Here is a 12,336-nt window from a genome sequence, read left to right on the forward strand (position 1 = left end):
CAGTAGCAGAAGGCCAACCCTGAAGCTCAGGGTGATTTGCTAGCCTCACTGGAAGCAGTGAGAAGGGTAGCAGGTTTAACCGTCCCACCTGTTGTGCCTTTGTAACACCATGAGGGGTGGGGTGGCACTCTCAATCTTCCTGAAGATTAGAAAAATTCTTATGGATCTTATAAACCTAAATGAAACCAAATCCAATGTGAAAAGAACCAGAGAATATCCTGTTAGCCTTGTACCATTCTTGGAATTTATGACACTTGGCTACCACAGTTACATGGTCTACACACTCCAAAGGGATTGGGCATATGTACCCTTGACACTCACACCGGCTTTCCTTGTGTTTCACAGGAACTGGCACCAAGCAGTGCTGTAGGTCAAGAGCCCCATGTAGGTGCTATAGACAGGGCTGTGGCTCTTTTTAGTGTTTAGTGAAATCCATGTCATTTCCCAGAGTTTGGTCCTGGGGGCAGCAGAATGCTTTGGGCTTCTCAGGCAGCGCCCTTGAAGCTGGAAGGGCCCAGGGTCAGGCTTCATAGCTGGGTGTCCCTGGACAATACCTGGATCCAGGCTGGGGTCCTGGCAGTGGCCTCAAAAGTCCCATGATTCCAGCCACCTCAGTCCTGCCATTGGACTCTCAGGTTCCTGGGCTAGGGGACCAACCATCCCATAAGCCAGAGGGTGAAAGAGGTAGAAGCTATGAGAGTGAGAGAAAGGTGGTCAGCATCTCTGAACTGTACCAAGGAGCTCTAACTATAAGTCCCTGTGTTGGGCCCATCACATAGGCTCCTCCAACATAACCCAGTCTGTGCATCCATCCGTCCATCCATCCCAGTACACTGTGACATTACTGTCTGAATGACCAGGAAGGGACGGGCTTTCCCCGGCAGACCTAACAGAAGTAACCTTTTAGAGGTCTGGCCCTGGGATGTGTAGCTCAGAGTGCCAACACGTAAATTCAACCCTTTCACAGGCATGTGCTCATGGGCCACAGGCCCCAGCACAGGGGCCAAGGACTCTTGACAGGGGCTCTGAGACTTGCCAGAAGGCAGAGAAAGGAGGACTTTACAAATATCAGTCTATGTGCAGCAATTCTGAGTCACATCCCTATATCCAGAGCCCTATGCTTCCCAGCCTCCCCCTCCCCTACTGGCAGCTGTTTTAGGAAGGAGCCACTGTAAGTTGAAAGCATCTTCTAGGTATGCTAGGCGGGTATCAAAGCTAGGAGAAAGTGGACTGAGGCCCTTGCTATCCTACCTGACTGCACATTAGGGTCACCTTGGCCCAACTGATTGAGAACTCTCAGGGACGTGGCCCATCCATGAGAAGACCTTAAGTACACCCTGGGAGGGTACCTAGAGATCAAGCTAGAAGGTCATATAAGGGGATACATACCTGTAGGCAGTTGCCAGAAGCAGGCTCAGGATTCCCACCATATGTATTCTCCTACCCAGGGGAGAAGGGGCCAAGGCCCAGGCACAGAACCGCAGAAGAGTATCCCACAGGAGACCTATGGAGAGCAGGGGACATGTTGCAGACTATCAGGACAGCCCTTGGGGATCCTCCAGGAAGGAGGCACCACAGCAGAGAGCAGAGGTCTGCCTCAGGCCAGTCTCTCAGCAGCCTGGTCTCCTTTCCCATTTGCCTCCCTCTGCATCACCTCCCCAGGGCAGGTAGGCAGAGTGCTAACCTGTCAACATGCTGGAAAAGAGCATGGCTGGGAAGTAGTGGTGGAAGTAGAGGACGCGGCCCATCAGGAAGAAAGGGAAGTAATGGAGCGTCCATCCCAGGAGCAGCTGGCCGCCTCCTCGCAGCAGCAGCTTGGTCAGCCCTGTGTGCCCAATCAGTACAACCCAGTGAGGAGTCGGAGTCTCCAGATTCCCTGGTCAGTACCCAGTTAGCAGGGATGCCAACAGGAGCCACAACAGCTGTGGGCCTCTGGCAGGAGACACACGCCCACAGACACTTGCTTCCCTGTCTCCACTTCCCACTTATTTGCTGTCAGAGACATTCCCTCACGGCAAGGTCAGAAAGGAGGCTGGGAGGGGAGGGTCTGGAGCGAAGACTGTTCAGACAGGGTGCTGGCAATGGCAGAGGGTCTGTGGGGTGTCTAGATGTCATCTATGTATGCCTCAGCACCAAGGCAACACAGAAGGCAACCACTCCCCGGCCCCACTAGAGGACAGGGCCATGGAACAAGGGGGCAGGCGAGGAAAGGGACACTCCTCTGCATACAGTGTGGAAGCGAAGGCTCTGAAGGCTCAGCTGGGGTTGAGCCTTAGCTCACCACTGGCTGTGTGTTGTGTGACAAGCTCTTTGTCTCACTGTGCTTGGTCTCCTAATACATAGAAACGGGGGAATCTGCTCTGCTCAGGCTACCAGAAAGGATACAAAATGTTGAGTCCAGTGTAAAGCACCTCTTGGCTATGGGCTTTCAAAGCAAAGGAGAGGAAGCGTGTGCAGTGGGAGAGGTAGGGGGAGTCCCACAGCAGGCAGATCTTCCTCAGAGTCCAGGCCCAAGCCAGATGAAAGGAGAAAACAGGAAAAGCCCAGGGGCCCTGACCTTGCAACTCTGCAGGCAGCTGTATCCCTCTCTGCATGGCGATGGCAATGGTGCTGCCCGTGAGGAGGTAGAGGACGAGGCTCACCAGGTTGAGCCACCAGACCACCTGTATAGAAGAAGAGCTGTGCATAAGAGGACACCAGCTTCTGCAGGCTCATGCTGGACCTAAGCACTCAGAACTGGGATACTCACAGGGTTGCCGAGCAGATAGACTCGGAAGTCCGTGTCATTGGCCCCTGAGAAGCGCAGGCCCTGTGGAACAAAGACACGCTGCTATTCCAAGACTCAGCTTATCCCCAACCAGTCCCACTCAAGGGGAAGGACCATTACACACATTACTCATCTTTTATAGCCCTGCAGCCTGGACAAGAGGGTCAGACTGAGCACTCTCCATCAATTCCCTGGGAAGTAGGAGTCAAACTCAGATGGAAAACAGAGTGTGCGTCTTTCTGTGAGTCCTCCTGAGGCTTCCTTCCCCTGGCCATATACACTCCAGCCCACAGATTCAACACTCTTTCTTGGTGCTATTTCCTGGAAAGCTCAAGAATTGGGCCCTACCTGATAATTGATAGGCCAGTGCCAGGGTTTGGATGTAAACTCATTGTCCTTAGGTTTGAGGCCATTGTTTCCCTGTAAAAAGGCAGCAAAGAAAAGCTAGTCAAGAAAGGGCATCTAACCAGCTAATATGAGCACAAGGCATAATGATCTGACTTCCAGCCAAGCACCAAGAGAAACCCCAGTGATTCCCCTCCCTGGCACAGAGCAATCAGGTTTCCATTTGCAGTCACTGTCTACCTGCCTTACTGTAATGACTGCCTTAATTCTTCACACAAACAAGCCTGCACTCCACCACAACAGCCTACTTGGCTAAGACCAGTGTCAAGGTGTGTGTAGGATAAAGTCAGTACTTAACTTCAAACAAAAGAACGGAGACTCAGAAAAGCTTACTTTAGCTTAGTTTTTCATTACCGTTTTTAGATTGTTTTTCTAAATGCCTCCTGTAATATTTTAATAGAAAAGCTATATTATATAACTGTTTATGGAATGTATAAATATCTGTGAGAGCTAAGAATTTTGTTTGTTTTTATTTTTTTCCCCTCCAAGAATATGTATCTTTGAGGAGAGAAATCATTCCCAGTACTCAATTTAGTCTGAAGGACTTGGGACCAGTCAAGAATATGCAGTGATTTGTCTCACATAGCAAAACTGGGCCTTAACTAAAATAGGAAGAAACAGAGTTAGGATTCTGGACACTGCTCCCAGGCCTGAGCCATCCTCAACACCAACAAAGACTAGGAAGTTAGCTGCTGTCAGGTCAGGTTTCATAGCTTTGCCTCCGCTGACATTTGGGGCTGGACAACTTTGTTGTGGGGCTGTCCTGTGTAGCACTTGATATTTATTCCCTGGAAGGCCAGTAAAGCACCCATGCTTCAGTTTTCAGCTCTGCTAGCAAAAAAAAAAAATCTGCATACATTGCTAGATATCCCCAGAGAGGTAAAAAACTACCCTCAACTGAGGGCTACTGGTTTGTCCAAAAACGATCTAGAAGGTCTTATTTAGTGGCCTGCTACCAAGGAGCCTGACTAGTTCAACAAAGGAAGAGCTTGAGTATAGTTTAGTTTCTCAGTATGGCAATGGGTTGCTCTTAAAAGTAGGCGGAGGTGTGTGTCCCCAAAAGGACAGCTGTAAATCCCCTGAATCACTGTCCTAGTCATTGTTCTATTGCTGCGAAAATGCACCATGACCATAGCAACTCTTCCAAAAGAAAACGTTTCATTGGGGGCTTGCTAGGTTTCAGGGATTTAGTCTGTCATCACCATGGCAGGGAGCATGGCAGCATGCATGGCACTGGAGCAATAACTGAGAGCTACATCATCTGAAGGCTGAGAGGCAGACAGGAAAAGGGAAGGAAGGAAGGAAGGAAGGAAGGAAGGAAGGAAGGAAGGAAGGAAGGAAGGAAGGAGGAACGGAGGGAGGGAGGGAGGAAGAAGAGTATACCAAGGCCTGGCACGGGCTTTTAAATTCTCAAAGCCCTTAGACTAGGCAATAGTGGTGCATGCCTTTAATCTGAAGGCAGAAGCAGGTGGATTCCTGAGTTTGAGGCCAGCTTGGTCTATAGAATGAGTTCCAGGATGGCCCCAGTGACATACTTCCAACAAGGCCACACCTCTGAATCCTTTTAATCCTTAATCCTTTCAAATAGTGCCACTCTCTGGTGACTAAGCAAGCAAACCTGGGTGTGTATGGGGCCATTCTAATTCAAACCTCCACAATCACTATGGCTATCCAAAGGGCCTTAGAATGGGGAATGGATTGTTCTTGTCCTGGGAGTAACTGATGAGGGAAACCAACCAATTAAAACCAGCCCAATTCAGTCCAAAATCAGGCACTCAGTAGGTTATGGGAATCCTATTCACTTAGCCATCTTAAGAGAAATCCAGCATCTCTACAAATCAAGACATTAAAGGAGGCAGATTCTTACCCAACATGGTGTGTGTATATAAACTAAATCTAGATGGTTCATTCCACCTCACTTTACCAGGCCATGAGCTTACTCCATTCAGGTCTCAACTTACAGACAGACAGACAGACAGACAGACAGACAGACAGACATGGATGCAACATATACACCAGTATCTGTGTGTCTAGAGTCTGGATTCATTTATATTCATTCATATTCTCTCTCTCTCTCTCTCTCTCTCTCTCTCTCTCTCTCTCTCTCTCTCTCTCCTCTCCCCCCTCCTCTCTCAATTCCGGTAAACTAAGAGCTCTTATACACATCCTTCCCTTTGTCTCTACCTTTTGGCAAAACAAGGAATGAAATTCTACACTTACTTTAGCCTTAAAATTCTACTCATACCCAGACTAATTCTCTGAGTGACAGTCATATATTCAAAAGAGCTATGTCATCAGGTCGCAGTGACAGCTACAAGCACAGCGTGAGAGAAGAAGTGACCCAGAGATTGTTTAATGTCAACTTATCACCTTCCAATGTGCAAAACTGACAAATAACTGGATTTTAAAGTTTAATTTGATGGAGTAAGTCAACTATGTTTTCTGAGGGCTGCTTAGATAATCACTTCCAGGTAGGTCTACTTGACAGTGGCTCAGAGAGGGACACTAATAACTGCCACAGCTCTTTACAGTTCTGTGGGTGGCTGACAGCTCACTACTTCTGTGGCCTGAGACACTGTGGTCTGATCATCATTTCTGTAGGACTCAGGTTCCTACAGCAAGAGCAAGGGGTCTTCCACCAGACATCAACTGCAGCAATGTCTCCTCCATTTACACAAGCAAACTCCATCTGTGGGCAAATCCTCTCCATTTGAAGATTTCTTCTCTCAACTTACTTTAGACGTTTGATGCTATGATGGCTGCCAACTACTATTAACAGTGAGTATTAGAAATCTTAAACGAGAATGAGCCATGCCTCCCAAGTAGCCTTAGCCCAGGAATGGGCTTGTGGTTAAGACTGCATATGAACATCCCCAGAGTAGCTTCTCATCCCAACTGACATCATGAGGATGTCATGAGACGCGATGTGTGACTTTCAGGAGCACTGCCAATCAGAGTTAGGAGTGTCATGGTAACTGACGCTGACCCTGAGAGCCCACCTTTGAAGCCTCGATTTACTTTACGTATAGCTGTGTATGCTCTTTAAAAAGCTCCTTCGGTTCCTCGTCTGTAAAGGGGAATGACAGTAATCTTCCCAGGACTGTAAGGAGGACAGACACACAGACACTGTGAATGTGCACTGATGTGCTGGTCAGCTTTGGCTGCCAACTCCCATGCTCCCGATCGTCTGCTCTTGCTGGTCCGTGGGAATGTCTGTAGGATTATCTTGATTATTAATGGGTGCAGGAGGGCTCAGTACACCATGGGTGGTATCATTCCTAGACAGGTGGTCCCATCTAAAAAAGCTGAGTATATGCTGACCTGTGAGCCAGTTAGGCTCTGGGGATCCTCTTGTACTGTGGCTGTGAAGTGCACTCCATGGTCAGAAGTAGTGCTGTGTGAAATAGCAAGCAGATCTGATTTTCAAGTTTCTGCCTCCTTTCTCCCAGTGACAGACTGTAACCTAGGAGACTGTAAATGAAATAAACCCTCCTTTCCCCTAATTTGCTTGTGATGGTTTGGATGAAAATGCCCCCCATAGGCTCATAAGGAGTGACACTATTAGCAGGTGTGGTTTTGTTGAAGTAGGTGTGGCCTTGATGGAAAAAGTGTGTCACTGAGTGAACTTTGAGGTTTTAGATACTTAAACCAGGCCCAATGTCACTTGCTGTTCCTGCTCCCTGCCAATCCAGATGTTAGGCCTCTTGGCTCCTTCTCCAGCACCATGTCTGCCTGCATGCTGCCATGCTTCCTGCTATGATGATAACGATACACCTCTGAACCTGTAAGCCAGTCCCAGTTACCATGGTCACAGTGTCTCTTCACAGCACTAAAACCTAATCAAGACAAAGGTTTTATCAGGGTTTTGTCACAGCACTAGAAGTGAAGCTACAGCTCAGGAACCACTGCATCAATATCCTCAGCAAATCACCACCCCATCCTGGGATCCCAGAAACCCTCATAAAGATGTGGTAAACCCGTGGGTAAAACACTTTCGAATCCCCACAACAGGGCAGGGATCTACAACATGACTACTGCTCTGTGCTCTAAATCTGTGGGTGCCCAAGGGCTTCTCTAAGAACTTTAGGTTTGCATTTAGAAGGAATAAAAAGGGGCTGCAGTACCCGGATCATGACCATGTGGGACTCCAGCAAGATCTCAGGAAAACTGGGTTGCAGCACATCCAGGCTGATGTTTGGCACTAGGGGGAAATGACAAGAGAAAGGCTTTGCTACATCATCCTTTCAGTGCCCACACTCTCGCCACACAGGCACCGTACACTACAGAGACAAGTGCAGTCCTCCTAGAAAGCTGAGGCAGGGAGGAGGGAGGGAGGGAAGTAGGGAGGGAAGGAGGGAGGGAGGGTCATTCATGGAGCTTACGTTGAGCACTTATTAGGTAATCTGAGGACTTCAGAGGAACAGACAGGGCCTCCTTGGTGCTCGGACAGCTCTTGGCTACATCACCCATCACTGTGGCACTAACCCAGAAGCTGGCCTCCTGTTAGTATGAGACTAGGAGCCAGATTTATCTCATTCACCAATATATCCACAGGACCCATGTGGTTCTTGACATATTTAATAAGGAATTGTTCAATCAATCAATCCACTGTTTGTCTAGATCAGGTACTAAGAAGAATGGAGTGGCAAGTATGGAGAAATCAAACACAAGCTGGGGTGAGGTGGGGTGAGGGAAAATGAATCCAAAGACTGTTGGAGCTGAAGCTAACACCAAAGTGGGAATATCAGAGGAGCCCGGAAGCAGAGATTTGGGATCGGTGTGGTTGTGGCCTTCTGTGAAGGGTCTGCTGTTATAGGGAAAGGAAATACTTGGCACAGGTCAACTGGACTCATCTGCAACAAGCACAGAAGGTATGGGGTCACCCATGATGCAGGGACAACCTGGGAGGCTAAAACAGCCTTGTAGGAGGTCACTAGTAGTGTGTTTTCTATGACAAAGCCAGCCAGGGCAGTGGTCTCAACTCACGTTTGGGATTGATATGTTCTTCTATGTTCCAAATGGAGTTACTGGTTTCTTTTAAGTACGGATTACAAGTAACTTCCAACTGCTCCCAGCCCCTGCCAGAAAAATAGTCACAGATGTTCTAGAAGGTTTAGAATGCCCCCAAGTATAGCAATGTCCCCCACTCTTAGATCTGTGGGACTTCTCTGTAAATCAGTGGCCATTATTCTTTTAACCTCGCACTTTCATAATCTACAACCAGCTTACCAGTGACTTAGCATATATTATTTCCACTTTACGAAAAGACACAGGCCTAGAGTTTTAGCCTCAAGGCAGGCATACAGATGTCCAACTGTCAAGGTAAGATGCTAAGCTGAGCTGGCGTTCTGTGCACCATAACGTTCCTGACGCCCTTTCTTCTTCCACTTACTACCAAATAAGGAAGAGTGAAGGGAGCATTCACCGCTGGGTAGCTGAAGCCTCTGGTATACCCTGTGTGGTGTGAAAAGCTGGCTCAGAATATCTGGACCCCAGAGACTTACCACTTAGGCAGAATCTTTCCTGAAGATCCCAGGACACAACCTGTAACCAAATGGATGAAGCGAATTCGACTTCTCAGTACCTTGATCCGGTTCCCAAATTTTCTATTTACAACTTCAATCCTCCAGAAGTCATTTGAGTCCCCTGTCCCATTCTGCCACATAAACCAAGAGAACATTACCAAAGTCAGACGATGTTAGAGACAAAGTGTTCAAAGGAAAATGGCCACCCTTTCAAATGCCACCATGTTTCAAAGGTTAAATCAACCTCAAAGACTGATGTAGGAAAGTGAAGGAGAAAGCCCTAGAAATAGCCCAACAGAGTGACATTAACTGGGAACTCCATATCATAAAAGGACAGGGTATGAATCTGGGAGGGAGTTTAAATGCTAACTTTAGAGTGTTAAGTTCTAGACAGCTGATTTTTCCTTTAAGTCATACTCAAGACCTCACTCTTAGCCAGTAAGAAGATCTGGGCCATTTATGTTCACTGTTTTGCACATCTGGATTCTCTCACCCAACACGTAGGTCTGACCCAGGTGCTGCACCGGAAATTAAGGTAGTTGCATTTAACTCTTCTCAAGAGAAGCCCATGGGTAAACAGATGAAGACTTCAGAGTCTTGGCTTTAGTACAATATGGGCTCAGGAAATACAAAGAATTTTAGGGAATTCACTTTATGAAATCCACTCTTTAATGATGCTCCAGAGGCCTTGGTAGACAGAATGATGTGTCCATCTCAACAGCTTCCACCAGCTGTTCTGCTTCAGGTACTCTCAGGACACAAGCTCCCACAGAGCTCTTTCTCTATTAATTGCATGTCCCTGAGATAGCAAAATGCAAAGCTATGCTGATTACAGCCCTCTGTATGTCAGGAACAAGAGCTGTAAAATACAACCAGGAAGACTTTAGGATCTAGAAAAAGATAGGATCACCTAGGTTTCTTTCCAGTTTGTTATCATCGTGTGCACGCATGAGTACATGACCAGGAAGGGGAGGAGCATGCCACGGTACACAGGTGGCCATCAAATGGCAATTTTACAGAGTTGTTTCTCTCCTTCCACTGCTATGTGGGTTCCAGAGATTGAACTCAGGTCAGCAGGCTTGCAAGCAAGTGCCTTTACCTCCTGAGCTATCTTGCCAGCCTGCCAGTGTGAGATTTGAGATCCACATGGTATTCATATCTGAGATTATTAGGTACTAGACTATATAAAGTATATAGTTACTCTGCAAGAAGAGGGATAGAGACAAAAAAAGAATTTATAGGCTGTTTTTCTTCTAGGAAACTGAGCTAAACAGTTGTGGAATGTTAAAGAAGTCAATGTGCAGTCCAGGCATGACGGCATAGAACTTTAATCCCAGCACCTGAGAGACAGTGGCAGGGGATCTCTGTGAGTTTAAGGCCAGCCTGGTCAACACAGCAAGTTTCAGGCCAGCCACGGCTACATAGTGAGATAATGTCTCAAAAAACAAAACAAAACAAAACAAAACACAACCACAACAACAAAAGAGACTATCTTATGTCCAGCCTCCAAATTCTCTTAGAACATTCTATAATTCTGGGGAGGATGTATCCTACTACATGGCCCTGAACCAAGCCTCCAGCTTTTTACATATGCCCTGTTCACACTCCAGTTTCCTACTTACTATGCCATAGCCAGTGACCTGATAGTGCTTCCGGGTCAGGGGAGCCTCATGATAGTGACTGTGCAGGTTCCGAGTAGTTCTAGAAGTTGGAAAGAGAAGAGCCATTACTGAAGGAAAGAGCTGTGCATGCTGTTTCTTTTCTTAAGAACACGCAGTCATTTGTTAGCATTAGCGAAAGTTAGAATCTGAACTGTCAATCCCAGCACACAGGGAGACGGGGCATCTGGTCAGTTGTGGGAAACAGTCTGAGGACTGGGGAAGAAAGGAGCTCCAAGTGAGTGGGGAGCACTGGACGGGGCACCGTGCGCCATGCAGGCCAGGGGTGGGGCACCGGCAACACTCACACATTTCTAGCCTGGAAACTTTAGCTTTCCCTGACTAAGGAGGGGGGTCTGCAGACAGGAGACTAGAACTTGGAATGGACATGCTTGAGTCAGGCAATCTTCCCCAGTCCCACTTACTTTCTATTCTCACTAACTTCTTTTTAAGTGGGGATTTGCAAGGAATGAGAAGGGATTTAATTTGATTTTGATGTACTTAGCTTTTTATAACAACTCTTGCTTTTATCCATAAGTAAAAAATGTTCATGACACACTTTTGGGAAATTTATAAAAAATTAGGTATGATTATTCTAATTTATTAAGGACAAGACCAGATTTATTTAATAGTAGGAATCTAAAGTATCTAAAATCCAACTGACTAGAAAAGCATACCAGTTCTACACACATACACACATTCATTCATTCTCTCTCTCTCTCTCTCTCTCTCCTCAAGTCTTTTATCTGATAACTGCAGTATATAATTCTTTTGAGGCTGTTTCTGCTAACAACTGCTTTTGTCTGGTTTTGGTCATTGTGCCTTTTCCTTGAGTAATACATCTTTGTGCATTATTCACTACTGTTGAAAACTACTTATAGGAATGGAGTCCAATATCTTTCCAAAAGCAAGGTTAATTCTTGCATTTTGCCAGGCACCCATGAGACATTACCAGTCTGTGCTCACTCATGTTTACTTAAACTCATGGCTTAAAACTGCTGAGCCCTCCTAGGTGACATGAATATGAGCTGCAGACCCAGGGAAAGATCAATTCTAAGTTTCTTCTTCTTGGGAACTAGGGTTCCCTACACAACCAACAGCCTGCTCCTACAAAGTCAATTTTTCTGGGGGTGAATGAGTGAAGCAGATCTTCTGGGTTCTGAGCCTTAGAGAAGGATCACTTAATACTAAACATGTCACTTTGGAGGAACCTAGAAGCTTGACTTAAAAACTCCTCTTGGGAGACAGGCAGTGGTGATGTACTTTTAATCCCAGCACTTGGGAGCCAGAGGCAGGTGGAGCTCTGTGAGTTGGAGGCCAGCCTGGTCTACAGAGTTCCAGGACAGCCAGGACAACATGGAGAAACCCCGTCTTGAGGAAAAACAAAACAATACAAAACAAAACAAAACAAAAACACCCTTAAGACCATGGGGCTGATGCAGAAGAAACTTGAAGTAGTAAAATCAATGCTATAAAGGATTTACTAATAAATTTGTTTAGGAAATATTAAGCTACACAAAGTAGAATTTAGCCAAAGAAGCACTGTGATGGGAAGATTAGCAGTGTACTGATCAGACTTGTTAGAAATGGAGAAAATCTGTACCATAATAGAAGTTTAGAGCTGCTGAGAAAGTTTCTGCCCATGTTTATTCACCAAGACTGACCTCCAATTACTCTCTACTCCCAAAACAAAAAGTTAGAGTCCTGACTTTAGGCCCTTCTCCATATCAAAGAAGAGACCTCTAATAAGGAGCTCAAGGTCACAAGATTAAGTCTCTGTGCTCTTGTCAGAAAAAACATAACCCTGCCAGGTGGGCAGGGTGACAGGATAACAATTACTGGTAAAGAACAACACTGGCGTATTTAAGAAGCATTCTGGTAACAGCTTTACTGTGGAAATCTCCCATCTGACCAAGTGTCCAGAATTAAACTCTCAGCTCTGTTTAAATTGTTCAGAATGTGACCTGAAGTCGGGACCTAA

The 12,336-nt window shown here is 46.5% G+C and overlaps 1 protein-coding gene across 2 annotated transcripts in view; it reads right to left on the reverse strand.

The window, feature by feature from the left end:
• Positions 1–223: 223 nt before the first annotated feature.
• The window catches only part of Pomt2 (protein-O-mannosyltransferase 2), a 39,366-nt gene continuing 27,253 nt past the window's right edge, over positions 224–12,336 (reverse strand). Inside the window, 10 exon segments of one of the 2 annotated variants that reach the window (NM_001047114.2) lie at positions 224–691; positions 1,390–1,504; positions 1,685–1,825; positions 2,558–2,663; positions 2,750–2,809; positions 3,116–3,187; positions 7,297–7,373; positions 8,159–8,250; positions 8,677–8,828; positions 10,320–10,398. In NM_001047114.2, the coding sequence (NP_001040579.1) occupies positions 586–691; positions 1,390–1,504; positions 1,685–1,825; positions 2,558–2,663; positions 2,750–2,809; positions 3,116–3,187; positions 7,297–7,373; positions 8,159–8,250; positions 8,677–8,828; positions 10,320–10,398 (1,000 nt within the window). In that variant the 3' untranslated portion in view covers positions 224–585. 2 annotated transcript variants of the gene reach the window in all.

Source organism: Rattus norvegicus, chromosome 6, assembly GCF_021556685.1.
Source record: "Rattus norvegicus strain SHRSP/BbbUtx chromosome 6, alternate assembly SHRSP_T2T, whole genome shotgun sequence".
NCBI classification, from domain to species: domain Eukaryota; kingdom Metazoa; phylum Chordata; class Mammalia; order Rodentia; family Muridae; genus Rattus; species Rattus norvegicus.